Here is a 27,877-nt window from a genome sequence, read left to right as displayed (position 1 = left end):
TTTTAAAAGTTAATCTTTTCATGAAAAAAAAAAAACCCAACAACGGTTTAAGTTGAACCTAGCTAAACTAAGAAAATTCCGGAACCATTACATTTCCTATCTACAGCACAGCCCCTTATTAAAAAGTCAGGGGATGGCTGAATCTCTGCCCAAACACAACACATCCCCTTGCCCCTGCTCGGAGCTGGCACGGCACAAGGGCCTCCTCAGGCGCAAGCGTCTCCTCTCCAGTCTTCCAGCACTTGCTTGGCTGAGGTGACCAGAGCAGCCAGGCTGGAGGCTGGCTCGCCTGAGGTCACAAACGGATGCTGCCCGGAAGAAAAACCAAAAAGAAGGGAACCCCCGTTACTTTCCATGAGCACATCCTCACGGGCCCAAGCAGGACTCCTTGGCTGCCCAAAAGACACACCAAGAGGACCGAGGGCAGCACATTCCCCGTGGGCCTTCCTCTCCTGGAAGCTGCCTCACCCACGCAGCCCACACTCCTCTTGATCCCTGGATGCAGGTGTCCTCAGCTGGCAGGGCTTTTTGCCCCTTTGCTTTTTCTCACCTGCAGGAGTTCCTGGGCAGACCAGCGCCTGTCCTCGTCTGCCTGCAGGCAGCAGCGCAGAAAGTCGCGCAGGAGAGCCGAGTGGTGCCTGGGGTTCTGCAGTTTCGGGGGCCCGTTCATTTCTATCAGTTCAAAAACCTACAACACATGGATGGAAGAGGGCACTCTAGCTGCTCCTTTCCTAGCCACAACAGCTCTCTCCACACAGAGCCCCCTTTCTAAGCTGCACCTTACCCTGACACGGGCCATCCTCTCATAAGGAGCTTCCCCTTCCACCATTTCCAGCCCCATGATCCCCAGGGACCAGATGTCCACTTTGGGGCCGTAGGCTTCTCCTCTCACCACTTCCGGGGCCATCCAGCTGGGAGTGCCCACTCTGGAGCTGCGCTTGCTGCGCTCAGGGCTGAGCTGAGCGCAGAGGCCAAAGTCAGCTGAGGAGAAAAACAAAGCCTGTCAAAGCCAGCCACCGCTGGCAAACCGGCCTAAAGGATGGCCCACTCCAAGCCTGCCAAGGCCATGCCCAGTCTAGCTGAAAAGGCAGCTGAGCTTGCCTTCCCTGTGGCTGGAGCCAGGGAAATAGGGCATTGGCCATTTCAGAAACACCCTCACGATTCACGCGCTGCCTGAGCAGCGCTTCTGGGGAAGTGGCAGTCACCAAAAAGCAGCCCCACAGCACACGCGGGGAAGGCTGCCCCTGAGCAGGGACGATACCCACCCAGCTTGACAGATCCGTCCATGCCCACGAGAACGTTGCCGCTTTTGATGTCCCTGTGGATGACTTGGCGGGAATGAAGGAAATGCAGTCCTTGCAGGCACTGAGAGAGAAAGGAGGGAAGGAAAGTTAACATTCAGCATCTGATTTAATCCCAGAAGAAAGAAAAGGGCTCCAAGAGGTTGACAGCTTTCTCAGGGAATTGTGAAGGAGGGAGCACTAGCACGGCGCTGTCAAGAGCAAGAGCTTGCTGCTTCAACACTCTTAGAAGTGCTTTGGATATTTCAAAGCGAAGGCATCTGAGCTTGCACGAGTCCATCCTGCCATTGGTACCAAGCACGTGACCTTTGGCTGGCAAGCAGCATGGCAACGATTTCATTGGAAGCCCTGTGGCAGCAGAGGAGGAAGCAGCACATTAGACCTGTTTCAGAATCCCTCGCCATCTGGGCTGCAATGCCGTGCTTTCAAGCTGAGGACATCTCCTTCGCCCTCGGCTTGAAATTCTGCCACCCGCATGCGGGCTTAGAATGTCAAGGAATGTCGGACAGACGGACAGGCTCCAGACAAACATTCAGAGGCAAAGCTGAGAGGAGCAAGCCAGGAAATGAAACAAGTGAGTGTGCACGAGCGCCAGAGGACGGACAGCATGGAAGAGTGCAAGAACAGAGCCTAAGGCGTGCGGGAACTCCAGCAGGCAGTTCCCTTCAGATTAATGCTCTTTCTTCTGCTCTGTGTCGTGAGAGCAGCGCCAAAAGAAAGCCGGGGCCAAGAAATCTCTGCTCTCCTTAACCACCAGCTGACAAGAACCATCCTGGGCAGGCCAGGGGAAGCACAAGCGGGACGCCTCACCTCCCGACAGACGGCGCCTATCTGTCCTTCCTCCAGGTACACTGCCCGGAGCACATCGAACAACGTGCCGCCGTCCATGAACTCCATCACCAGCCAGAGCTCCGCATCCACCAGGTAGCTGAAAGAAGGAAACCACGGCATGGAGAGAGAGGAATGGGCACGGCTCAGGCACCCGAGGGCCTGACCCAGGCTTTTGCAACTGCTCTCCAAGCTACACATGCCAGAAGAGATTACTGAAAGCCAGCTGCAAACTCCTCCCGTGCACATGCAGATGTCTAAAGCTACATAGACGTGAGAATACCCCAACCTGTCTAAGTAGCTGACAATATTGGGATTCCTGCTGTCCCTCATCACCAAGATTTCATTGACAGCCAGCTCCTCAGACATCTTCTCCTGAAGAGACATTATCTTGATGGCCACCTACAAAGACATTGGCGACCATTAACTTGAGAAGTCGCTCCCTGCACGAGACCTCAAGGAACACGGAGCGAGCGCTCGTGCCATGACACAGTGAGCTGTGCCAAACTGCCCTGTTGCCAGACAGCAGAGCTTAGGGAGAAACTGCCGCGGGTATGGACACTTTACCTGTTGTCCTGTGCTGGTGTCGAGGGCTTTATAAACAGCTCCAAAGCCCCTAGAAAGAAAAGGGCAGCAGAAAAAGCCCTTTATAGCCCTGGCAGTGAAAGCAAGCCTAGGCAGGAGATCTCCCTAGGCTGCCTGGACTCCTTAGAAAACGCCTGGCTGCGGCGTCTCTTCAGCCGGCAGCACGGCAGCCCACCAGCCCTCTGCCATGCCGGACAGGGAACACGGAGCTCCCTCATGGAGACCAAGGACCCGTGCAAATCTCCAAGGCACACGCCCACTTGGTTCCATTCCAGTGGAAGGGGGGCTCGATCTCTGTGTGGCTTTGCGCACACGTGTGCAAGTGGGCTTACATCTGGAGAAGACTAACTTGGAAAACACTGCCTTCAAGAACTGTCCTCAGACAGCTCTTGAGTGGCAAGGTGCCCTTGGAGGCCATACAGACACAGGGCCAGGAGATCTTCCAGGTCCTGCTCCTCACTGCTGCAAGCAAGGCGTCGCTTGCATCAAGTTGTCTTTGCTGATGCTTCCTGACTGCTCTGACTGAGCCGTCCTGAGAGGTGACAGGAGGCAAAGCCCGAGGCTGACCGCGTTTGGAACTGGCCTGACTTCACGCTGGATATTGCACAAGCTGAAGACCCGGCCCACGGTTTGTTCTATGGAGCAGACGTCACACTTACCCTCGTCCAAGTTCTTCAAATGCCCTGTATTTCTTCATTGGCTCGCCCAGACTCACAATGCTCCCTGAGAGAGACAAAAGCAGTGCCAGGAGCTCACTTTCAACCGGAGGCCTTGCTGCCCACACAATCCAAAATGCATGCCCACTGTCAGGAGCTTGAGAGCTCCCTGGGGCCAGTCACTCGCGACGTGCCACAAAAGGCAGCCCAGGCAGAGCCAAGCCAGGCTCAGCTGTCCCCAGAGGCAGCAGGAACACCCCGAGCGCTCCCTCGCTGCCTCAAAGCACAACAACAGCTTCTGCAGAGAGGCCTCAGCGCCTCTGAGACCGAGGAGGAACTTCTGGCGCAGCCTGCACCGAGACAGGCAGACAACGCACTGCTCTGGCAGACAAGAAACACAGCAGACGTACTCAGTGTCTTCAGGCCCTGCTCCTCTCTCATCTCGGGCTGCTGGGCTGGGCTGCTGGATGAAGTGCCGGCAGCTGGGGGACAGCTGGCCGCTGCAGGCGATGCCGGTCCAGCGGCACGTTGAATGGCAGAGCCTGTCTTGAGCTGGGACCAGAAAGGATTGCCCGTCAGAAGGGCGGCTGGCACAGACGCCCCGGAGAGCACACGGCAAAAGCAAGGCCTTCGGAAGATGCTGTCGGCCACCGCCAGGCCTCCTCAGCTGGGGGCTTTTGGACGTCCCCTTCCCAAAGGCAATGGGAAAACCACTAAGGCTACTTCGATACAGCCCCTCATGGCCACTTCCATGCTCCATCGTGCTGGCCTTTCTGCACGACGAGTGGAACTAGCCATTGATGGGCTTGCAAAGATCCGCACAGAGATCAGAACAGGGCTCCAGAGCCTTGTTGCGGTTCTTCCTCCTCCTGTGTTTTCCTGGGCAATGAAATCACCCTGGAGCTGGCATGCAACTGTCTGAGCAGAAGCCCAGAGCGTGTCCCTTCTCTGATCCCTTTCACCGATTTCCCCTCTGTATTTCAGGCATTAGGGGGCGGCCCTTCGGGGCTGCATTCCAGCCCTGCTGAGCCCCACCCGCCCTTTACAATGCAGAGCCCTCTAGGATTCTCCTCACCAAACCCTGCTCTGACCATGTGTAAGTGAAGCGCAGTCTACATCATGCCTGAACCTAAGTAGTCCATGGAGTGTGGCTTGTCCCTTCCAGGGGCCAGTGTTTCCCAAATATCCTGCAAGGCTGTCAGCTGAGTCTTTGGACCACTCTGTCCGCTGGCCACAGGCGGCCCGCATCGCCAGGGGGCACAAGGGGCTCATTTCTACGCTGGGAATAATTGAATGCTGCCTCTTGTCTGATGCCAAGAGGCATTCTCGAGCCCTCTCAGCATCCCAGCAAAGTGATGCTCAAGTGTCAAAGTTCAGGACCCATTGGCCAGGGCTCCCTGGCTTGGCTGAAGCAGCACTAGGTCATGGCAGGCACACAGCCCCCAGCATCTTCAGCTGCAAGCAACAAGGGCTGGGCTTGAAGGCCTGGCTTGAAGCTTGGCCCTGCATCCAAGGCAGTGCCAGGCTCAGATGCCACTTACTGGCTCTGCAAGTTCAGCCTGTGGAGGGACAGCAGCTGGAGGCTTGCTGCTGTTTTGCTCCTCTTCAGCCTCTCCATCTGTAACAGTGCCAGCCAGACGAGGCGCTGACCCTGCGGCTGAGCCCTGCAGACAGACAGAAGTGAGAGAGACTGGGAACAGCCAACCCTTGCAGCAGCTGCTTTCTACTGCGCTGGGAAAGCACCCAGAATAAGGGCAAATCATAGACTTGGATACAAGTGGCATTCTGAGTCATGAAAGCCCTCGGAAGATGGCTGAATGAGGTGCTACTGCCTCTTGCTGTGCATTTGATCTTCCATGCTGGCTAGAAGCAGCAAGACACCTTGGAGCTGTCACATTTGCTTTTCACCTCTTGAAAGGCTCTTGATGGGAAAATAAGGAAGGAGCCAGTGCTCCCTTTGCTACTGCTGCTGCCACCAGGCAGCTGGCCTTTCCTTCAGCCTCCCACGCTGGCACTCTACACTCTACTGCAACAGGCCAAGCTCACAGCTTGCTGCACAGTTCTAACATGCCAGCAACGTCAGGGGTTCCTTTGCCACTCACCAAAGCACAGGCTTTTCTCCATCCACGTGTGAGGTGACCTGCAGGGAGCAAGGGAAAAGGAACCAGAGGCCCTTAGAAAAGTGCCTTTTGCTGGGGGCTCCCACAGCACAAGTCATTCCCAACGGAGAGCATTTCCCTTTCCCAACATGCCTCCAGGAGCAAGAGCCCTTTCCCACAGCAAGCGAGAGAACAAACAAGGACACTAGAGTAGGCGCTGTCTACGTTTGGGCCTCTTTTGCCAGGAAAGAAACAGAAACACGGCCAAGGAAATGCAACAGCTCAAGCAGTTTTTCCTCTTCTCTTCCCAGTATTTTATAGATCGTTTTTTTAATTGCATGCACAAGCCATTCCCATCAATTGCTGGAAGACAATACAACAGCAAAGCTTCCACAAAGGGCCCCTTTGCTGTGGCAGCTCTCCGCTGCAGCGGCCCCAGAACAGCTCCTGCCTTCAGCAGCAAACCCTAACTGGACTGGAGTTTGTGCTGCATCGCCAGGGGAATGGCTACCTTGGGGCAGCCTAGAAAGGGTCAAGGCACACAGCCAAGGCCTCTAAATGGCAGCATTTGGAGCAAAAGGGGCTTTCCTTCACTCCTGGAGAGAGCCACAGGGTTTTGAGAAGTACTTCTGAGCATCTCCCCTCAGAGTCTACAATTTCCAGGTTGTCTTGGTTGAAGCAGCAAGCTGAGGAAATGACACACTCCACTGCCACGCGCTGTCCCGGGGAGGGAAGGCAAGCGCTGCAGGCTGCAAATTACATTGCAAACGCTCTGCACCTACCACCCAGTACAGATACCCCCTTCTTAGCTGATGCTGCTGGCAGGAGATTTACCAAACTGGTGGCATCCTAACGGCAGTTTTGTTCCCTGATCAACTCGGTCACTACCGCGGCGAATGGAGCAGAGCGAAGCAAAAGCCAGGGGACGCCAGCCCCAGGATAAACCTTTACTTACGAGTCAGGTGGGTCAGGTAATATCCAGAATAAGCAACGGTAAAGATGGTGCAAACCGCGGCACAGACCTGCCCGAACATTTTGGCCGTGCTCTGCTGCTTCGCACACTGAATGCCACCCAAGGGGTAAAGCAAGACTCCTCTCGGGGTGCAGGCCGTCTGCTGAGAACTCCTTGGTCGCAGGGATCCTCCTGCAGGGAGCGAGCGGAAAAGCTGCTCTGGACAACCAGGCCTCGGGCTCACCGGGACATCGCTGTGCTGTGACGCGGCACTGTGACGTGGCACCGCTCCCTTGACCTCACAATAGCAGCTGCTCTGGGTTTGTTGTGCCCAGCAACCAAACCTTCTGTACAGATGACGCAAAAGAAAAGCCTGGGAAGTTCTGCTCAGTCGTGAAGCAGCAGAACATGTCCTTCCAGTCCATAAGCCAGAGCTCAAGGCGTCCCAGGGCAACTCGGAAGACACGGCAGCCCAGCCTGCACGCGAGAACAGAAAGCAAGTGTGCTTCTTCTCCCTGGCATCTTAGTTGGTTCTGAAAAGCCAGCTTCTTCCATGACATGTAGGGGGAAAAAGAAGCAAAGAAAATAAATTTCCAGGAGTATTGCAGCGTGCAGATGCTTCTTGAGCACACCAGTGCATGCTGATTTTTTCTCCCACTCTGTTTGCTGCACGGCCTCCCTTTTGTGGCAGGGAGATGCTGGCTTAGCTCTTGACACAAAGCTCCTCTTGTCCTGCTTGCTCTTTCTCTGGCCACTGAAAGCCTCAGAACAACCACAGGAGCTCTGCAGTGGTTCCTGGGCTGCCACAGTTGTGTTGTGTTGGAGCTCTGGCAGCAGCCTGCAGCCCACTGCTCTGCAATGCCCTGCAGATGTCGAGCCCAAGGAAGGGCCCTTTGGAACAGGCCAAAGCCACAGTCTCACAGATGTTTGCCCAGGCTCCATGCTCCCTGTAAGATTCCTGGCGGACACTTGCACAGCCACATCCCAATGAAAATGAGTTGTAGTCATTCCCCTCTCTGTTAAAATCTTCAGCTAGACCCAGGAGCCAGCTTGAAAGCAGAAAGGAATTACTGCGTGAGACGGCGGAAAAGTGCACGCAACTCCTCTGGAAATCAACTCGGTTCACCTGTAGAACAAGGATGCCAGACTTGCTTTCCTGGTGACTCCGCACCCGCAAGTCCTCTGCTGGTGGACAGCACAGTCCAGTCTTTCAAGGAGCTTTACCCTGGGCTCCTCACACTTCAGAAGCTGAGGGTGGCATTTCAAAATCAATGCAATTGATGCAAGGCCCAGCACTATCTTCAAATTCTCTTGCTGAAACACTGCAGTAGTTACCCAGAAGGATTGCCTCCATTGGAAAGCATCTCATTTTCCCCATTTCCAAGTCCGCTCACATCAACCAGCAAATTGTAGGGCTTTGGAGAAGGAGGAATGACACGGTAGCATGGAAAGCCCAGTGTAGGCCCTCAGGCCCCCTTGAGCAGGGCGCTTTGGTGCCCCAGAGGTTCAAGAGAGGGAAGCGTAAGGAAGACGTGCCCTTTCGACCCTCCTTTACTCCTCAGCACCAAGTGACCGCCAGGAAACGGGGGACAGCCAGGCCAGGTCCCTCATCCTGACCCAGCGTGAGGGGCAGCTGGCACGGAGGGACACAAGGGCACGGTGGGGAACATCTCAGCCAGGCAGGTGGGCGGTGTGGGGCAGCTGTCGGGGAAGGTGTCTGGGGCAGGCCAGGGCCACTCTGGCAAGGGGGAGAGCCTTGGGCCGCTCGGAAGCAGCGCAAAGCCGTGAACGGGAGAGCCCGTCCGCAGCGCACAGCTTGGAAGGCACTGACCAGCTTAGGCACAGCGTGACACGCAAGGGAACACTCCAGGGCTCTGGGGGGTTTAGAGGTTTTATTGCCAGTCATGCTGAAAGCAAGAGCTGGAACAGAGCATCTCCTGGTTACTTCACCATCTTCATCTTCCTCAATCTGTCCTCCAGGTGGCCTCCTCCAGGTGGCCAGTTCAGGCAGACAACTCGTGGGACATGCCTGCTCCAGATCTGCTCAATCCCACATTCTTCTTGGATAGCTCAATTCTTCTGATGACAATTCATTCATTTCTCCTTAAGGGATAATTCTGAGCTTCCCTACATCAACACTACTCTACTCTTTTCTAAACAATGCTTCATGAATGAAGCCTTCTATGGTCTCTAGTCCTAACTAAAGACAGCTAAGCTCAGAAAACCTCAAAACATTACATTTCCTATCTACAGCAGAGCTCCTCGTAAAACTCAGGGGATGGCTGAAGCTCTGCCTATGCACGATCCATCCCCGTTTCCCTCCCCTGAGCTGGCAGGGCACGAGGGCCTCCTCAGGCGCAGGCGTCTGCACGCCAGTTTTCCTGCACTTGCTTTCCCCACTTGCGGTAAGCAAAGCTGCTTACCTCAGCGTGATCTCTGGGCCTCTGCAAGGGACTGTCCAGCTTAGCTAGAGCATGGCAAGGAAGGGAGTCTTCCAACGCTCGGCCTATGTCAGAGTTTTATTGCCACTCTGGCTGAAACAAAGTGTCCCCTCACTACTTCTGCATCTTTATCATTCTGCCCGGCAGCTGGCCTGATCAGGCTGACAGCTTGTAGCGCCTGCACAGTGCACTTCTGCTGCATCACAGCTTTTCCTCTCACAGCTTAATTCTGATTATGACAATTCCTTCTTTTCTACTTAAAAGAGAGCTCAGAACTTACCTAAATTAACAAGACTATATTCTAAGCTAAACTATCCTCTACTATCTAAGCTATCTAGATTCTACAGTCCTTTGAATTCTCTGCCTGAATTTCCTTAATTTTTAAAAGTTAATCTTTTCATGAAAAAAAAAAAACCCAACAACGGTTTAAGTTGAACCTAGCTAAACTAAGAAAATTCCGGAACCATTACATTTCCTATCTACAGCACAGCCTCTTATTAAAAAGTCAGGGGATGGCTGAATCTCTGCCCAAACACAACACATCCCCTTGCCCCTGCTCGGAGCTGGCACGGCACAAGGGCCTCCTCAGGCGCAAGCGTCTCCTCTCCAGTCTTCCAGCACTTGCTTGGCTGAGGTGACCAGAGCAGCCAGGCTGGAGGCTGGCTCGCCTGAGGTCACAAACGGATGCTGCCCGGAAGAAAAACCAAAAAGAAGGGAACCCCCGTTACTTTCCATGAGCACATCCTCACGGGCCCAAGCAGGACTCCTTGGCTGCCCAAAAGACACACCAAGAGGACCGAGGGCAGCACATTCCCCGTGGGCCTTCCTCTCCTGGAAGCTGCCTCACCCACGCAGCCCACACTCCTCTTGATCCCTGGATGCAGGTGTCCTCAGCTGGCAGGGCTTTTTGCCCCTTTGCTTTTTCTCACCTGCAGGAGTTCCTGGGCAGACCAGCGCCTGTCCTCGTCTGCCTGCAGGCAGCAGCGCAGAAAGTCGCGCAGGAGAGCCGAGTGGTGCCTGGGGTTCTGCAGTTTCGGGGGCCCGTTCATTTCTATCAGTTCAAAAACCTACAACACATGGATGGAAGAGGGCACTCTAGCTGCTCCTTTCCTAGCCACAACAGCTCTCTCCACACAGAGCCCCCTTTCTAAGCTGCACCTTACCCTGACACGGGCCATCCTCTCATAAGGAGCTTCCCCTTCCACCATTTCCAGCCCCATGATCCCCAGGGACCAGATGTCCACTTTGGGGCCGTAGGCTTCTCCTCTCACCACTTCCGGGGCCATCCAGCTGGGAGTGCCCACTCTGGAACTGCGCTTGCTGCGCTCAGGGCTGAGCTGAGCGCAGAGGCCAAAGTCAGCTGAGGAGAAAAACAAAGCCTGTCAAAGCCAGCCACCGCTGGCAAACCGGCCTAAAGGATGGCCCACTCCAAGCCTGCCAAGGCCATGCCCAGTCTAGCTGAAAAGGCAGCTGAGCTTGCCTTCCCTGTGGCTGGAGCCAGGGAAATAGGGCATTGGCCATTTCAGAAACACCCTCACGATTCACGCGCTGCCTGAGCAGCGCTTCTGGGGAAGTGGCAGTCACCAAAAAGCAGCCCCACAGCACACGCGGGGAAGGCTGCCCCTGAGCAGGGACGATACCCACCCAGCTTGACAGATCCGTCCATGCCCACGAGAACGTTGCCGCTTTTGATGTCCCTGTGGATGACTTGGCGGGAATGAAGGAAATGCAGTCCTTGCAGGCACTGAGAGAGAAAGGAGGGAAGGAAAGTTAACATTCAGCATCTGATTTAATCCCAGAAGAAAGAAAAGGACTCCAAGAGGTTGACAGCTTTCTCAGGGAATTGTGAAGGAGGGAGCACTAGCACGGCGCTGTCAAGAGCAAGAGCTTGCTGCTTCAACACTCTTAGAAGTGCTTTGGATATTTCAAAGCGAAGGCATCTGAGCTTGCACGAGTCCATCCTGCCATTGGTACCAAGCACGTGACCTTTGGCTGGCAAGCAGCATGGCAACGATTTCATTGGAAGCCCTGTGGCAGCAGAGGAGGAAGCAGCACATTAGACCTGTTTCAGAATCCCTCGCCATCTGGGCTGCAATGCCGTGCTTTGAAGCTGAGGACATCTCCTTCGCCCTCGGCTTGAAATTCTGCCACCCGCATGCGGGCTTAGAATGTCAAGGAATGTCGGACAGACGGACAGGCTCCAGACAAACATTCAGAGGCAAAGCTGAGAGGAGCAAGCCAGGAAATGAAACAAGTGAGTGTGCACGAGCGCCAGAGGACGGACAGCATGGAAGAGTGCAAGAACAGAGCCTAAGGCGTGCGGGGACTCCAGCAGGCAGTTCCCTTCAGATTAATGCTCTTTCTTCTGCTCTGTGTCGTGAGAGCAGCGCCAAAAGAAAGCCGGGGCCAAGAAATCTCTGCTCTCCTTAACCACCAGCTGACAAGAACCATCCTGGGCAGGCCAGGGGAAGCACAAGCGGGACGCCTCACCTCCCGACAGACGGCGCCTATCTGTCCTTCCTCCAGGTACACTGCCCGGAGCACATCGAACAACGTGCCGCCGTCCATGAACTCCATCACCAGCCAGAGCTCCGCATCCACCAGGTAGCTGAAAGAAGGAAACCACGGCATGGAGAGAGAGGAATGGGCACGGCTCAGGCACCCGAGGGCCTGACCCAGGCTTTTGCAACTGCTCTCCAAGCTACACATGCCAGAAGAGATTACTGAAAGCCAGCTGCAAACTCCTCCCGTGCACATGCAGATGTCTAAAGCTACATAGACGTGAGAATACCCCAACCTGTCTAAGTAGCTGACAATATTGGGATTCCTGCTGTCCCTCATCACCAAGATTTCATTGACAGCCAGCTCCTCAGACATCTTCTCCTGAAGAGACATTATCTTGATGGCCACCTACAAAGACATTGGCCACCATTAACTTGAGAAGTCGCTCCCTGCACGAGACCTCAAGGAACACGGAGCGAGCGCTCGTGCCATGACACAGTGAGCTGTGCCAAACTGCCCTGTTGCCAGACAGCAGAGCTTAGGGAGAAACTGCCGCGGGTATGGACACTTTACCTGTTGTCCTGTGCTGGTGTCGAGGGCTTTATAAACAGCTCCAAAGCCCCTAGAAAGAAAAGGGCAGCAGAAAAAGCCCTTTATAGCCCTGGCAGTGAAAGCAAGCCTAGGCAGGAGATCTCCCTAGGCTGCCTGGACTCCTTAGAAAACGCCTGGCTGCGGCGTCTCTTCAGCCGGCAGCACGGCAGCCCACCAGCCCTCTGCCATGCCGGACAGGGAACACGGAGCTCCCTCATGGAGACCAAGGACCCGTGCAAATCTCCAAGGCACACGCCCACTTGGTTCCATTCCAGTGGAAGGGGGGCTCGATCTCTGTGTGGCTTTGCGCACACGTGTGCAAGTGGGCTTACATCTGGAGAAGACTAACTTGGAAAACACTGCCTTCAAGAACTGTCCTCAGACAGCTCTTGAGTGGCAAGGTGCCCTTGGAGGCCATACAGACACAGGGCCAGGAGATCTTCCAGGTCCTGCTCCTCACTGCTGCAAGCAAGGCGTCGCTTGCATCAAGTTGTCTTTGCTGATGCTTCCTGACTGCTCTGACTGAGCCGTCCTGAGAGGTGACAGGAGGCAAAGCCCGAGGCTGACCGCGTTTGGAACTGGCCTGACTTCACGCTGGATATTGCACAAGCTGAAGACCCGGCCCACGGTTTGTTCTATGGAGCAGACGTCACACTTACCCTCGTCCAAGTTCTTCAAATGCCCTGTATTTCTTCATTGGCTCGCCCAGACTCACAATGCTCCCTGAGAGAGACAAAAGCAGTGCCAGGAGCTCACTTTCAACCGGAGGCCTTGCTGCCCACACAATCCAAAATGCATGCCCACTGTCAGGAGCTTGAGAGCTCCCTGGGGCCAGTCACTCGCGACGTGCCACAAAAGGCAGCCCAGGCAGAGCCAAGCCAGGCTCAGCTGTCCCCAGAGGCAGCAGGAACACCCCGAGCGCTCCCTCGCTGCCTCAAAGCACAACAACAGCTTCTGCAGAGAGGCCTCAGCGCCTCTGAGACCGAGGAGGAACTTCTGGCGCAGCCTGCACCGAGACAGGCAGACAACGCACTGCTCTGGCAGACAAGAAACACAGCAGACGTACTCAGTGTCTTCAGGCCCTGCTCCTCTCTCATCTCGGGCTGCTGGGCTGGGCTGCTGGATGAAGTGCCGGCAGCTGGGGGACAGCTGGCCGCTGCAGGCGATGCCGGTCCAGCGGCACGTTGAATGGCAGAGCCTGTCTTGAGCTGGGACCAGAAAGGATTGCCCGTCAGAAGGGCGGCTGGCACAGACGCCCCGGAGAGCACACGGCAAAAGCAAGGCCTTCGGAAGATGCTATCGGCCACCGCCAGGCCTCCTCAGCTGGGGGCTTTTGGACGTCCCCTTCCCAAAGGCAATGGGAAAACCACTAAGGCTACTTCGATACAGCCCCTCATGGCCACTTCCATGCTCCATCGTGCTGGCCTTTCTGCACGACGAGTGGAACTAGCCATTGATGGGCTTGCAAAGATCCGCACAGAGATCAGAACAGGGCTCCAGAGCCTTGTTGCGGTTCTTCCTCCTCCTGTGTTTTCCTGGGCAATGAAATCACCCTGGAGCTGGCATGCAACTGTCTGAGCAGAAGCCCAGAGCGTGTCCCTTCTCTGATCCCTTTCACCGATTTCCCCTCTGTATTTCAGGCATTAGGGGGCGGCCCTTCGGGGCTGCATTCCAGCCCTGCTGAGCCCCACCCGCCCTTTACAATGCAGAGCCCTCTAGGATTCTCCTCACCAAACCCTGCTCTGACCATGTGTAAGTGAAGCGCAGTCTACATCATGCCTGAACCTAAGTAGTCCATGGAGTGTGGCTTGTCCCTTCCAGGGGCCAGTGTTTCCCAAATATCCTGCAAGGCTGTCAGCTGAGTCTTTGGACCGCTCTGTCCGCTGGCCACAGGCGGCCCGCATCGCCAGGGGGCACAAGGGGCTCATTTCTACGCTGGGAATAATTGAATGCTGCCTCTTGTCTGATGCCAAGAGGCATTCTCGAGCCCTCTCAGCATCCCAGCAAAGTGATGCTCAAGTGTCAAAGTTCAGGACCCATTGGCCAGGGCTCCCTGGCTTGGCTGAAGCAGCACTAGGTCATGGCAGGCACACAGCCCCCAGCATCTTCAGCTGCAAGCAACAAGGGCTGGGCTTGAAGGCCTGGCTTGAAGCTTGGCCCTGCATCCAAGGCAGTGCCAGGCTCAGATGCCACTTACTGGCTCTGCAAGTTCAGCCTGTGGAGGGACAGCAGCTGGAGGCTTGCTGCTGTTTTGCTCCTCTTCAGCCTCTCCATCTGTAACAGTGCCAGCCAGACGAGGCGCTGACCCTGCGGCTGAGCCCTGCAGACAGACAGAAGTGAGAGAGACTGGGAACAGCCAACCCTTGCAGCAGCTGCTTTCTACTGCGCTGGGAAAGCACCCAGAATAAGGGCAAATCATAGACTTGGATACAAGTGGCATTCTGAGTCATGAAAGCCCTCGGAAGATGGCTGAATGAGGTGCTACTGCCTCTTGCTGTGCATTTGATCTTCCATGCTGGCTAGAAGCAGCAAGACACCTTGGAGCTGTCACATTTGCTTTTCACCTCTTGAAAGGCTCTTGATGGGAAAATAAGGAAGGAGCCAGTGCTCCCTTTGCTACTGCTGCTGCCACCAGGCAGCTGGCCTTTCCTTCAGCCTCCCACGCTGGCACTCTACACTCTACTGCAACAGGCCAAGCTCACAGCTTGCTGCACAGTTCTAACATGCCAGCAACGTCAGGGGTTCCTTTGCCACTCACCAAAGCACAGGCTTTTCTCCATCCACGTGTGAGGTGACCTGCAGGGAGCAAGGGAAAAGGAACCAGAGGCCCTTAGAAAAGTGCCTTTTGCTGGGGGCTCCCACAGCACAAGTCATTCCCAACGGAGAGCATTTCCCTTTCCCAACATGCCTCCAGGAGCAAGAGCCCTTTCCCACAGCAAGCGAGAGAACAAACAAGGACACTAGAGTAGGCGCTGTCTACGTTTGGGCCTCTTTTGCCAGGAAAGAAACAGAAACACGGCCAAGGAAATGCAACAGCTCAAGCAGTTTTTCCTCTTCTCTTCCCAGTATTTTATAGATCGTTTTTTTAATTGCATGCACAAGCCATTCCCATCAATTGCTGGAAGACAATACAACAGCAAAGCTTCCACAAAGGGCCCCTTTGCTGTGGCAGCTCTCCGCTGCAGCGGCCCCAGAACAGCTCCTGCCTTCAGCAGCAAACCCTAACTGGACTGGAGTTTGTGCTGCATCGCCAGGGGAATGGCTACCTTGGGGCAGCCTAGAAAGGGTCAAGGCACACAGCCAAGGCCTCTAAATGGCAGCATTTGGAGCAAAAGGGGCTTTCCTTCACTCCTGGAGAGAGCCACAGGGTTTTGAGAAGTACTTCTGAGCATCTCCCCTCAGAATCTACAATTTCCAGGTTGTCTTGGTTGAAGCAGCAAGCTGAGGAAATGACACACTCCACTGCCACGCGCTGTCCCGGGGAGGGAAGGCAAGCGCTGCAGGCTGCAAATTACATTGCAAACGCTCTGCACCTACCACCCAGTACAGATACCCCCTTCTTAGCTGATGCTGCTGGCAGGAGATTTACCAAACTGGTGGCATCCTAACGGCAGTTTTGTTCCCTGATCAACTCGGTCACTACCGCGGCGAATGGAGCAGAGCGAAGCAAAAGCCAGGGGATGCCAGCCCCAGGATAAACCTTTACTTACGAGTCAGGTGGGTCAGGTAATATCCAGAATAAGCAACGGTAAAGATGGTGCAAACCGCGGCACAGACCTGCCCGAACATTTTGGCCGTGCTCTGCTGCTTCGCACACTGAATGCCACCCAAGGGGTAAAGCAAGACTCCTCTCGGGGTGCAGGCCGTCTGCTGAGAACTCCTTGGTCGCAGGGATCCTCCTGCAGGGAGCGAGCGGAAAAGCTGCTCTGGACAACCAGGCCTCGGGCTCACCGGGACATCGCTGTGCTGTGACGCGGCACTGTGACGTGGCACCGCTCCCTTGACCTCACAATAGCAGCTGCTCTGGGTTTGTTGTGCCCAGCAACCAAACCTTCTGTACAGATGACGCAAAAGAAAAGCCTGGGAAGTTCTGCTCAGTCGTGAAGCAGCAGAACATGTCCTTCCAGTCCATAAGCCAGAGCTCAAGGCGTCCCAGGGCAACTCGGAAGACACGGCAGCCCAGCCTGCACGCGAGAACAGAAAGCAAGTGTGCTTCTTCTCCCTGGCATCTTAGTTGGTTCTGAAAAGCCAGCTTCTTCCATGACATGTAGGGGGAAAAAGAAGCAAAGAAAATAAATTTCCAGGAGTATTGCAGCGTGCAGATGCTTCTTGAGCACACCAGTGCATGCTGATTTTTTCTCCCACTCTGTTTGCTGCACGGCCTCCCTTTTGTGGCAGGGAGATGCTGGCTTAGCTCTTGACACAAAGCTCCTCTTGTCCTGCTTGCTCTTTCTCTGGCCACTGAAAGCCTCAGAACAACCACAGGAGCTCTGCAGTGGTTCCTGGGCTGCCACAGTTGTGTTGTGTTGGAGCTCTGGCAGCAGCCTGCAGCCCACTGCTCTGCAATGCCCTGCAGATGTCGAGCCCAAGGAAGGGCCCTTTGGAACAGGCCAAAGCCACAGTCTCACAGATGTTTGCCCAGGCTCCATGCTCCCTGTAAGATTCCTGGCGGACACTTGCACAGCCACATCCCAATGAAAATGAGTTGTAGTCATTCCCCTCTCTGTTAAAATCTTCAGCTAGACCCAGGAGCCAGCTTGAAAGCAGAAAGGAATTACTGCGTGAGACGGCGGAAAAGTGCACGCAACTCCTCTGGAAATCAACTCGGTTCACCTGTAGAACAAGGATGCCAGACTTGCTTTCCTGGTGACTCCGCACCCGCAAGTCCTCTGCTGGTGGACAGCACAGTCCAGTCTTTCAAGGAGCTTTACCCTGGGCTCCTCACACTTCAGAAGCTGAGGGTGGCATTTCAAAATCAATGCAATTGATGCAAGGCCCAGCACTATCTTCAAATTCTCTTGCTGAAACACTGCAGTAGTTACCCAGAAGGATTGCCTCCATTGGAAAGCATCTCATTTTCCCCATTTCCAAGTCCGCTCACATCAACCAGCAAATTGTAGGGCTTTGGAGAAGGAGGAATGACACGGTAGCATGGAAAGCCCAGTGTAGGCCCTCAGGCCCCCTTGAGCAGGGCGCTTTGGTGCCCCAGAGGTTCAAGAGAGGGAAGCGTAAGGAAGACGTGCCCTTTCGACCCTCCTTTACTCCTCAGCACCAAGTGACCGCCAGGAAACGGGGGACAGCCAGGCCAGGTCCCTCATCCTGACCCAGCGTGAGGGGCAGCTGGCACGGAGGGACACAAGGGCACGGTGGGGAACATCTCAGCCAGGCAGGTGGGCGGTGTGGGGCAGCTGTCGGGGAAGGTGTCTGGGGCAGGCCAGGGCCACTCTGGCAAGGGGGAGAGCCTTGGGCCGCTCGGAAGCAGCGCAAAGCCGTGAACGGGAGAGCCCGTCCGCAGCGCACAGCTTGGAAGGCACTGACCAGCTTAGGCACAGCGTGACACGCAAGGGAACACTCCAGGGCTCTGGGGGGTTTAGAGGTTTTATTGCCAGTCATGCTGAAAGCAAGAGCTGGAACAGAGCATCTCCTGGTTACTTCACCATCTTCATCTTCCTCAATCTGTCCTCCAGGTGGCCTCCTCCAGGTGGCCAGTTCAGGCAGACAACTCGTGGGACATGCCTGCTCCAGATCTGCTCAATCCCACATTCTTCTTGGATAGCTCAATTCTTCTGATGACAATTCATTCATTTCTCCTTAAGGGATAATTCTGAGCTTCCCTACATCAACACTACTCTACTCTTTTCTAAACAATGCTTCATGAATGAAGCCTTCTATGGTCTCTAGTCCTAACTAAAGACAGCTAAGCTCAGAAAACCTCAAAACATTACATTTCCTATCTACAGCAGAGCTCCTCGTAAAACTCAGGGGATGGCTGAAGCTCTGCCTATGCACGATCCATCCCCGTTTCCCTCCCCTGAGCTGGCAGGGCACGAGGGCCTCCTCAGGCGCAGGCGTCTGCACGCCAGTTTTCCTGCACTTGCTTTCCCCACTTGCGGTAAGCAAAGCTGCTTACCTCAGCGTGATCTCTGGGCCTCTGCAAGGGACTGTCCAGCTTAGCTAGAGCATGGCAAGGAAGGGAGTCTTCCAACGCTCGGCCTATGTCAGAGTTTTATTGCCACTCTGGCTGAAACAAAGTGTCCCCTCACTACTTCTGCATCTTTATCATTCTGCCCGGCAGCTGGCCTGATCAGGCTGACAGCTTGTAGCGCCTGCACAGTGCACTTCTGCTGCATCACAGCTTTTCCTCTCACAGCTTAATTCTGATTATGACAATTCCTTCTTTTCTACTTAAAAGAGAGCTCAGAACTTACCTAAATTAACAAGACTATATTCTAAGCTAAACTATCCTCTACTATCTAAGCTATCTAGATTCTACAGTCCTTTGAATTCTCTGCCTGAATTTCCTTAATTTTTAAAAGTTAATCTTTTCATGAAAAAAAAAAAACCCAACAACGGTTTAAGTTGAACCTAGCTAAACTAAGAAAATTCCGGAACCATTACATTTCCTATCTACAGCACAGCCTCTTATTAAAAAGTCAGGGGATGGCTGAATCTCTGCCCAAACACAACACATCCCCTTGCCCCTGCTCGGAGCTGGCACGGCACAAGGGCCTCCTCAGGCGCAAGCGTCTCCTCTCCAGTCTTCCAGCACTTGCTTGGCTGAGGTGACCAGAGCAGCCAGGCTGGAGGCTGGCTCGCCTGAGGTCACAAACGGATGCTGCCCGGAAGAAAAACCAAAAAGAAGGGAACCCCCGTTACTTTCCATGAGCACATCCTCACGGGCCCAAGCAGGACTCCTTGGCTGCCCAAAAGACACACCAAGAGGACCGAGGGCAGCACATTCCCCGTGGGCCTTCCTCTCCTGGAAGCTGCCTCACCCACGCAGCCCACACTCCTCTTGATCCCTGGATGCAGGTGTCCTCAGCTGGCAGGGCTTTTTGCCCCTTTGCTTTTTCTCACCTGCAGGAGTTCCTGGGCAGACCAGCGCCTGTCCTCGTCTGCCTGCAGGCAGCAGCGCAGAAAGTCGCGCAGGAGAGCCGAGTGGTGCCTGGGGTTCTGCAGTTTCGGGGGCCCGTTCATTTCTATCAGTTCAAAAACCTACAACACATGGATGGAAGAGGGCACTCTAGCTGCTCCTTTCCTAGCCACAACAGCTCTCTCCACACAGAGCCCCCTTTCTAAGCTGCACCTTACCCTGACACGGGCCATCCTCTCATAAGGAGCTTCCCCTTCCACCATTTCCAGCCCCATGATCCCCAGGGACCAGATGTCCACTTTGGGGCCGTAGGCTTCTCCTCTCACCACTTCCGGGGCCATCCAGCTGGGAGTGCCCACTCTGGAACTGCGCTTGCTGCGCTCAGGGCTGAGCTGAGCGCAGAGGCCAAAGTCAGCTGAGGAGAAAAACAAAGCCTGTCAAAGCCAGCCACCGCTGGCAAACCGGCCTAAAGGATGGCCCACTCCAAGCCTGCCAAGGCCATGCCCAGTCTAGCTGAAAAGGCAGCTGAGCTTGCCTTCCCTGTGGCTGGAGCCAGGGAAATAGGGCATTGGCCATTTCAGAAACACCCTCACGATTCACGCGCTGGCTGAGCAGCGCTTCTGGGGAAGTGGCAGTCACCAAAAAGCAGCCCCACAGCACACGCGGGGAAGGCTGCCCCTGAGCAGGGACGATACCCACCCAGCTTGACAGATCCGTCCATGCCCACGAGAACGTTGCCGCTTTTGATGTCCCTGTGGATGACTTGGCGGGAATGAAGGAAATGCAGTCCTTGCAGGCACTGAGAGAGAAAGGAGGGAAGGAAAGTTAACATTCAGCATCTGATTTAATCCCAGAAGAAAGAAAAGGACTCCAAGAGGTTGACAGCTTTCTCAGGGAATTGTGAAGGAGGGAGCACTAGCACGGCGCTGTCAAGAGCAAGAGCTTGCTGCTTCAACACTCTTAGAAGTGCTTTGGATATTTCAAAGCGAAGGCATCTGAGCTTGCACGAGTCCATCCTGCCATTGGTACCAAGCACGTGACCTTTGGCTGGCAAGCAGCATGGCAACGATTTCATTGGAAGCCCTGTGGCAGCAGAGGAGGAAGCAGCACATTAGACCTGTTTCAGAATCCCTCGCCATCTGGGCTGCAATGCCGTGCTTTGAAGCTGAGGACATCTCCTTCGCCCTCGGCTTGAAATTCTGCCACCCGCATGCGGGCTTAGAATGTCAAGGAATGTCGGACAGACGGACAGGCTCCAGACAAACATTCAGAGGCAAAGCTGAGAGGAGCAAGCCAGGAAATGAAACAAGTGAGTGTGCACGAGCGCCAGAGGACGGACAGCATGGAAGAGTGCAAGAACAGAGCCTAAGGCGTGCGGGGACTCCAGCAGGCAGTTCCCTTCAGATTAATGCTCTTTCTTCTGCTCTGTGTCGTGAGAGCAGCGCCAAAAGAAAGCCGGGGCCAAGAAATCTCTGCTCTCCTTAACCACCAGCTGACAAGAACCATCCTGGGCAGGCCAGGGGAAGCACAAGCGGGACGCCTCACCTCCCGACAGACGGCGCCTATCTGTCCTTCCTCCAGGTACACTGCCCGGAGCACATCGAACAACGTGCCGCCGTCCATGAACTCCATCACCAGCCAGAGCTCCGCATCCACCAGGTAGCTGAAAGAAGGAAACCACGGCATGGAGAGAGAGGAATGGGCACGGCTCAGGCACCCGAGGGCCTGACCCAGGCTTTTGCAACTGCTCTCCAAGCTACACATGCCAGAAGAGATTACTGAAAGCCAGCTGCAAACTCCTCCCGTGCACATGCAGATGTCTAAAGCTACATAGACGTGAGAATACCCCAACCTGTCTAAGTAGCTGACAATATTGGGATTCCTGCTGTCCCTCATCACCAAGATTTCATTGACAGCCAGCTCCTCAGACATCTTCTCCTGAAGAGACATTATCTTGATGGCCACCTACAAAGACATTGGCCACCATTAACTTGAGAAGTCGCTCCCTGCACGAGACCTCAAGGAACACGGAGCGAGCGCTCGTGCCATGACACAGTGAGCTGTGCCAAACTGCCCTGTTGCCAGACAGCAGAGCTTAGGGAGAAACTGCCGCGGGTATGGACACTTTACCTGTTGTCCTGTGCTGGTGTCGAGGGCTTTATAAACAGCTCCAAAGCCCCTAGAAAGAAAAGGGCAGCAGAAAAAGCCCTTTATAGCCCTGGCAGTGAAAGCAAGCCTAGGCAGGAGATCTCCCTAGGCTGCCTGGACTCCTTAGAAAACGCCTGGCTGCGGCGTCTCTTCAGCCGGCAGCACGGCAGCCCACCAGCCCTCTGCCATGCCGGACAGGGAACACGGAGCTCCCTCATGGAGACCAAGGACCCGTGCAAATCTCCAAGGCACACGCCCACTTGGTTCCATTCCAGTGGAAGGGGGGCTCGATCTCTGTGTGGCTTTGCGCACACGTGTGCAAGTGGGCTTACATCTGGAGAAGACTAACTTGGAAAACACTGCCTTCAAGAACTGTCCTCAGACAGCTCTTGAGTGGCAAGGTGCCCTTGGAGGCCATACAGACACAGGGCCAGGAGATCTTCCAGGTCCTGCTCCTCACTGCTGCAAGCAAGGCGTCGCTTGCATCAAGTTGTCTTTGCTGATGCTTCCTGACTGCTCTGACTGAGCCGTCCTGAGAGGTGACAGGAGGCAAAGCCCGAGGCTGACCGCGTTTGGAACTGGCCTGACTTCACGCTGGATATTGCACAAGCTGAAGACCCGGCCCACGGTTTGTTCTATGGAGCAGACGTCACACTTACCCTCGTCCAAGTTCTTCAAATGCCCTGTATTTCTTCATTGGCTCGCCCAGACTCACAATGCTCCCTGAGAGAGACAAAAGCAGTGCCAGGAGCTCACTTTCAACCGGAGGCCTTGCTGCCCACACAATCCAAAATGCATGCCCACTGTCAGGAGCTTGAGAGCTCCCTGGGGCCAGTCACTCGCGACGTGCCACAAAAGGCAGCCCAGGCAGAGCCAAGCCAGGCTCAGCTGTCCCCAGAGGCAGCAGGAACACCCCGAGCGCTCCCTCGCTGCCTCAAAGCACAACAACAGCTTCTGCAGAGAGGCCTCAGCGCCTCTGAGACCGAGGAGGAACTTCTGGCGCAGCCTGCACCGAGACAGGCAGACAACGCACTGCTCTGGCAGACAAGAAACACAGCAGACGTACTCAGTGTCTTCAGGCCCTGCTCCTCTCTCATCTCGGGCTGCTGGGCTGGGCTGCTGGATGAAGTGCCGGCAGCTGGGGGACAGCTGGCCGCTGCAGGCGATGCCGGTCCAGCGGCACGTTGAATGGCAGAGCCTGTCTTGAGCTGGGACCAGAAAGGATTGCCCGTCAGAAGGGCGGCTGGCACAGACGCCCCGGAGAGCACACGGCAAAAGCAAGGCCTTCGGAAGATGCTATCGGCCACCGCCAGGCCTCCTCAGCTGGGGGCTTTTGGACGTCCCCTTCCCAAAGGCAATGGGAAAACCACTAAGGCTACTTCGATACAGCCCCTCATGGCCACTTCCATGCTCCATCGTGCTGGCCTTTCTGCACGACGAGTGGAACTAGCCATTGATGGGCTTGCAAAGATCCGCACAGAGATCAGAACAGGGCTCCAGAGCCTTGTTGCGGTTCTTCCTCCTCCTGTGTTTTCCTGGGCAATGAAATCACCCTGGAGCTGGCATGCAACTGTCTGAGCAGAAGCCCAGAGCGTGTCCCTTCTCTGATCCCTTTCACCGATTTCCCCTCTGTATTTCAGGCATTAGGGGGCGGCCCTTCGGGGCTGCATTCCAGCCCTGCTGAGCCCCACCCGCCCTTTACAATGCAGAGCCCTCTAGGATTCTCCTCACCAAACCCTGCTCTGACCATGTGTAAGTGAAGCGCAGTCTACATCATGCCTGAACCTAAGTAGTCCATGGAGTGTGGCTTGTCCCTTCCAGGGGCCAGTGTTTCCCAAATATCCTGCAAGGCTGTCAGCTGAGTCTTTGGACCGCTCTGTCCGCTGGCCACAGGCGGCCCACATCGCCAGGGGGCACAAGGGGCTCATTTCTACGCTGGGAATAATTGAATGCTGCCTCTTGTCTGATGCCAAGAGGCATTCTCGAGCCCTCTCAGCATCCCAGCAAAGTGATGCTCAAGTGTCAAAGTTCAGGACCCATTGGCCAGGGCTCCCTGGCTTGGCTGAAGCAGCACTAGGTCATGGCAGGCACACAGCCCCCAGCATCTTCAGCTGCAAGCAACAAGGGCTGGGCTTGAAGGCCTGGCTTGAAGCTTGGCCCTGCATCCAAGGCAGTGCCAGGCTCAGATGCCACTTACTGGCTCTGCAAGTTCAGCCTGTGGAGGGACAGCAGCTGGAGGCTTGCTGCTGTTTTGCTCCTCTTCAGCCTCTCCATCTGTAACAGTGCCAGCCAGACGAGGCGCTGACCCTGCGGCTGAGCCCTGCAGACAGACAGAAGTGAGAGAGACTGGGAACAGCCAACCCTTGCAGCAGCTGCTTTCTACTGCGCTGGGAAAGCACCCAGAATAAGGGCAAATCATAGACTTGGATACAAGTGGCATTCTGAGTCATGAAAGCCCTCGGAAGATGGCTGAATGAGGTGCTACTGCCTCTTGCTGTGCATTTGATCTTCCATGCTGGCTAGAAGCAGCAAGACACCTTGGAGCTGTCACATTTGCTTTTCACCTCTTGAAAGGCTCTTGATGGGAAAATAAGGAAGGAGCCAGTGCTCCCTTTGCTACTGCTGCTGCCACCAGGCAGCTGGCCTTTCCTTCAGCCTCCCACGCTGGCACTCTACACTCTACTGCAACAGGCCAAGCTCACAGCTTGCTGCACAGTTCTAACATGCCAGCAACGTCAGGGGTTCCTTTGCCACTCACCAAAGCACAGGCTTTTCTCCATCCACGTGTGAGGTGACCTGCAGGGAGCAAGGGAAAAGGAACCAGAGGCCCTTAGAAAAGTGCCTTTTGCTGGGGGCTCCCACAGCACAAGTCATTCCCAACGGAGAGCATTTCCCTTTCCTAACATGCCTCCAGGAGCAAGAGCCCTTTCCCACAGCAAGCGAGAGAACAAACAAGGACACTAGAGTAGGCGCTGTCTACGTTTGGGCCTCTTTTGCCAGGAAAGAAACAGAAACACGGCCAAGGAAATGCAACAGCTCAAGCAGTTTTTCCTCTTCTCTTCCCAGTATTTTATAGATCGTTTTTTTAATTGCATGCACAAGCCATTCCCATCAATTGCTGGAAGACAATACAACAGCAAAGCTTCCACAAAGGGCCCCTTTGCTGTGGCAGCTCTCCGCTGCAGCGGCCCCAGAACAGCTCCTGCCTTCAGCAGCAAACCCTAACTGGACTGGAGTTTGTGCTGCATCGCCAGGGGAATGGCTACCTTGGGGCAGCCTAGAAAGGGTCAAGGCACACAGCCAAGGCCTCTAAATGGCAGCATTTGGAGCAAAAGGGGCTTTCCTTCACTCCTGGAGAGAGCCACAGGGTTTTGAGAAGTACTTCTGAGCATCTCCCCTCAGAATCTACAATTTCCAGGTTGTCTTGGTTGAAGCAGCAAGCTGAGGAAATGACACACTCCACTGCCACGCGCTGTCCCGGGGAGGGAAGGCAAGCGCTGCAGGCTGCAAATTACATTGCAAACGCTCTGCACCTACCACCCAGTACAGATACCCCCTTCTTAGCTGATGCTGCTGGCAGGAGATTTACCAAACTGGTGGCATCCTAACGGCAGTTTTGTTCCCTGATCAACTCGGTCACTACCGCGGCGAATGGAGCAGAGCGAAGCAAAAGCCAGGGGATGCCAGCCCCAGGATAAACCTTTACTTACGAGTCAGGTGGGTCAGGTAATATCCAGAATAAGCAACGGTAAAGATGGTGCAAACCGCGGCACAGACCTGCCCGAACATTTTGGCCGTGCTCTGCTGCTTCGCACACTGAATGCCACCCAAGGGGTAAAGCAAGACTCCTCTCGGGGTGCAGGCCGTCTGCTGAGAACTCCTTGGTCGCAGGGATCCTCCTGCAGGGAGCGAGCGGAAAAGCTGCTCTGGACAACCAGGCCTCGGGCTCACCGGGACATCGCTGTGCTGTGACGCAGCACTGTGACGTGGCACCGCTCCCTTGACCTCACAATAGCAGCTGCTCTGGGTTTGTTGTGCCCAGCAACCAAACCTTCTGTACAGATGACGCAAAAGAAAAGCCTGGGAAGTTCTGCTCAGTCGTGAAGCAGCAGAACATGTCCTTCCAGTCCATAAGCCAGAGCTCAAGGCGTCCCAGGGCAACTCGGAAGACACGGCGGCCCAGCCTGCACGCGAGAACAGAAAGCAAGTGTGCTTCTTCTCCCTGGCATCTTAGTTGGTTCTGAAAAGCCAGCTTCTTCCATGACATGTAGGGGGAAAAAGAAGCAAAGAAAATAAATTTCCAGGAGTATTGCAGCGTGCAGATGGTTCTTGAGCACACCGGTGCATGCTGATTTTTTCTCCCACTCTGTTTGCTGCACGGCCTCCCTTTTGTGGCAGGGAGATGCTGGCTTAGCTCTTGACACAAAGCTCCTCTTGTCCTGCTTGCTCTTTCTCTGGCCACTGAAAGCCTCAGAACAACCACAGGAGTTCTGCAGTGGTTCCTGGGCTGCCACAGTTGTGTTGTGTTGGAGCTCTGGCAGCAGCCTGCAGCCCACTGCTCTGCAACGCCCTGCAGATGTCGAGCCCAAGGAAGGGCCCTTTGGAACAGGCCAAAGCCGCAGTCTCACAGATGTTTGCCCAGGCTCCATGCTCCCTGTAAGATTCCTGGCGGACACTTGCACAGCCACATCCCAATGAAAATGAGTTGTAGTCATTCCCCTCTCTGTTAAAATCTTCAGCTAGACCCAGGAGCCAGCTTGAAAGCAGAAAGGAATTACTGCGTGAGACGGCGGAAAAGTGCACGCAACTCCTCTGGAAATCAACTCGGTTCACCTGTAGAACAAAGATGCCAGACTTGCTTTCCTGGTGACTCCGCACCCGCAAGTCCTCTGCTGGTGGACAGCACAGTCCAGTCTTTCAAGGAGCTTTACCCTGGGCTCCTCACACTTCAGAAGCTGAGGGTGGCATTTCAAAATCAATGCAATTGATGCAAGGCCCAGCACTATCTTCAAATTCTCTTGCTGAAACACTGCAGTAGTTACCCAGAAGGATTGCCTCCATTGGAAAGCATCTCATTTTCCCCATTTCCAAGTCCGCTCACATCAACCAGCAAATTGTAGGGCTTTGGAGAAGGAGGAATGACACGGTAGCATGGAAAGCCCAGTGTAGGCCCTCAGGCCCCCTTGAGCAGGGCGCTTTGGTGCCCCAGAGGTTCAAGAGAGGGAAGCGTAAGGAAGACGTGCCCTTTCGACCCTCCTTTACTCCTCAGCACCAAGTGACCGCCAGGAAACGGGGGACAGCCAGGCCAGGTCCCTCATCCTGACCCAGCGTGAGGGGCAGCTGGCACGGAGGGACACAAGGGCACGGTGGGGAACATCTCAGCCAGGCAGGTGGGGCGGTGTGGGGCAGCTGTCGGGGAAGGTGTGTGGGGCAGGCCAGGGCCACTCTGGCAAGGGGGAGAGCCTTGGGCCGCTCGGAAGCAGCGCAAAGCCGTGAACGGGAGAGCCCGTCCGCAGCGCACAGCTTGGAAGGCACTGACCAGCTTAGGCACAGCGTGACACGCAAGGGAACACTCCAGGGCTCTGGGGGGTTTAGAGGTTTTATTGCCAGTCATGCTGAAAGCAAGAGCTGGAACAGAGCATCTCCTGGTTACTTCACCATCTTCATCTTCCTCAATCTGTCCTCCAGGTGGCCTCCTCCAGGTGGCCAGTTCAGGCAGACAACTCGTGGGACATGCCTGCTCCAGATCTGCTCAATCCCACATTCTTCTTGGATAGCTCAATTCTTCTGATGACAATTCATTCATTTCTCCTTAAGGGATAATTCTGAGCTTCCCTACATCAACACTACTCTACTCTTTTCTAAACAATGCTTCATGAATGAAGCCTTCTATGGTCTCTAGTCCTAACTAAAGACAGCTAAGCTCAGAAAACCTCAAAACATTACATTTCCTATCTACAGCAGAGCTCCTCGTAAAACTCAGGGGATGGCTGAAGCTCTGCCTATGCACGATCCATCCCCGTTTCCCTCCCCTGAGCTGGCAGGGCACGAGGGCCTCCTCAGGCGCAGGCGTCTGCACGCCAGTTTTCCTGCGCTTGCTTTCCCCACTTGCGGTAAGCAAAGCTGCTTACCTCAGCGTGATCTCTGGGCCTCTGCAAGGGACTGTCCAGCTTAGCTAGAGCATGGCAAGGAAGGGAGTCTTCCAACGCTCGGCCTATGTCAGAGTTTTATTGCCACTCTGGCTGAAACAAAGTGTCCCCTCACTACTTCTGCATCTTTATCATTCTGCCCGGCAGCTGGCCTGATCAGGCTGACAGCTTGTAGCGCCTGCACAGTGCACTTCTGCTGCATCACAGCTTTTCCTCTCACAGCTTAATTCTGATTATGACAATTCCTTCTTTTCTACTTAAAAGAGAGCTCAGAACTTACCTAAATTAACAAGACTATATTCTAAGCTAAACTATCCTCTACTATCTAAGCTATCTAGATTCTACAGTCCTTTGAATTCTCTGCCTGAATTTCCTTAATTTTTAAAAGTTAATCTTTTCATGAAAAAAAAACCCAACAACGGTTTAAGTTGAACCTAGCTAAACTAAGAAAATTCCGGAACCATTACATTTCCTATCTACAGCACAGCCCCTTATTAAAAAGTCAGGGGATGGCTGAATCTCTGCCCAAACA

General features: G+C 54.7%; 3 protein-coding genes across 3 annotated transcripts; all 3 read right to left on the bottom strand.

Annotated features, from left to right (window-relative positions):
* Positions 1 to 206: 206 nt before the first annotated feature.
* Positions 207 to 8,032, bottom strand: LOC146763757 (serine/threonine-protein kinase PAK 3-like). The gene is made up of 14 exons (XM_085568010.1): positions 7,987 to 8,032; positions 7,493 to 7,606; positions 6,425 to 6,613; positions 5,021 to 5,034; positions 4,912 to 4,929; positions 3,781 to 3,922; positions 3,374 to 3,437; positions 2,697 to 2,745; positions 2,419 to 2,531; positions 2,112 to 2,229; positions 1,266 to 1,365; positions 785 to 981; positions 551 to 688; positions 207 to 308 (listed from the first exon to the last, which is right to left on the bottom strand). The coding sequence occupies exons 1-14, from the start codon at positions 8,030 to 8,032 to the stop codon at positions 207 to 209; spliced, it is 1,404 nt and encodes a 467-aa protein (XP_085424136.1).
* A 1,415-nt stretch (positions 8,033 to 9,447) lies between these two features.
* Positions 9,448 to 17,273, bottom strand: LOC146763756 (serine/threonine-protein kinase PAK 3-like). Its single transcript, XM_085568009.1, has 14 exons — positions 17,228 to 17,273; positions 16,734 to 16,847; positions 15,666 to 15,854; positions 14,262 to 14,275; positions 14,153 to 14,170; positions 13,022 to 13,163; positions 12,615 to 12,678; positions 11,938 to 11,986; positions 11,660 to 11,772; positions 11,353 to 11,470; positions 10,507 to 10,606; positions 10,026 to 10,222; positions 9,792 to 9,929; positions 9,448 to 9,549 (listed from the first exon to the last, which is right to left on the bottom strand). Exons 1-14 carry the CDS (start codon positions 17,271 to 17,273, stop codon positions 9,448 to 9,450), a joined length of 1,404 nt encoding a protein of 467 aa, XP_085424135.1.
* A 1,415-nt stretch (positions 17,274 to 18,688) lies between these two features.
* On the bottom strand, positions 18,689 to 26,514 carry LOC146763755 (serine/threonine-protein kinase PAK 3-like). The gene is made up of 14 exons (XM_085568008.1): positions 26,469 to 26,514; positions 25,975 to 26,088; positions 24,907 to 25,095; positions 23,503 to 23,516; positions 23,394 to 23,411; positions 22,263 to 22,404; positions 21,856 to 21,919; positions 21,179 to 21,227; positions 20,901 to 21,013; positions 20,594 to 20,711; positions 19,748 to 19,847; positions 19,267 to 19,463; positions 19,033 to 19,170; positions 18,689 to 18,790 (listed from the first exon to the last, which is right to left on the bottom strand). Exons 1-14 carry the CDS (start codon positions 26,512 to 26,514, stop codon positions 18,689 to 18,691), a joined length of 1,404 nt encoding a protein of 467 aa, XP_085424134.1.
* Positions 26,515 to 27,877: the final 1,363 nt, after the last annotated feature.

Source organism: Lonchura striata, chromosome Z (genome assembly GCF_050655825.1).
Source record: "Lonchura striata isolate lonStrDom1 chromosome Z, ASM5065582v1, whole genome shotgun sequence".
Classification (NCBI taxonomy): domain Eukaryota; kingdom Metazoa; phylum Chordata; class Aves; order Passeriformes; family Estrildidae; genus Lonchura; species Lonchura striata.
The sequence above is the reverse complement of the archived record's forward strand: the minus strand, read 5'-3'. Positions and strand labels throughout refer to the sequence as shown.

Excerpts from the sequence above, each read along its gene's own strand:
- LOC146763757 (XM_085568010.1), bottom strand. The coding sequence starts at position 8,032 with ATGAGGGACCTGGCCTGGCTGTCCCCCGTTTCCTGGCGGTCACTTG. Across the intron at positions 7,607-7,986 it reads CGTTTCCTGGCGGTCACTTG|CAGAGGACTTGCGGGTGCGG; the intron begins GTGCTGAGGAGT and ends GCTGTCCACCAG. Across the intron at positions 689-784 it reads AGAGGATGGCCCGTGTCAGG|GTTTTTGAACTGATAGAAAT; the intron begins GTAAGGTGCAGC and ends CATGTGTTGTAG.
- LOC146763756 (XM_085568009.1), bottom strand. The coding sequence starts at position 17,273 with ATGAGGGACCTGGCCTGGCTGTCCCCCGTTTCCTGGCGGTCACTTG. Across the intron at positions 11,987-12,614 it reads TTTGAAGAACTTGGACGAGG|GGGCTTTGGAGCTGTTTATA; the intron begins GTAAGTGTGACG and ends TTTTCTTTCTAG. Across the intron at positions 10,223-10,506 it reads GGACGGATCTGTCAAGCTGG|CTGACTTTGGCCTCTGCGCT; the intron begins GTGGGTATCGTC and ends TTTTCTCCTCAG.
- LOC146763755 (XM_085568008.1), bottom strand. The coding sequence starts at position 26,514 with ATGAGGGACCTGGCCTGGCTGTCCCCCGTTTCCTGGCGGTCACTTG. Across the intron at positions 21,014-21,178 it reads ACACCAGCACAGGACAACAG|GTGGCCATCAAGATAATGTC; the intron begins GTAAAGTGTCCA and ends ATGTCTTTGTAG. Across the intron at positions 19,464-19,747 it reads GGACGGATCTGTCAAGCTGG|CTGACTTTGGCCTCTGCGCT; the intron begins GTGGGTATCGTC and ends TTTTCTCCTCAG.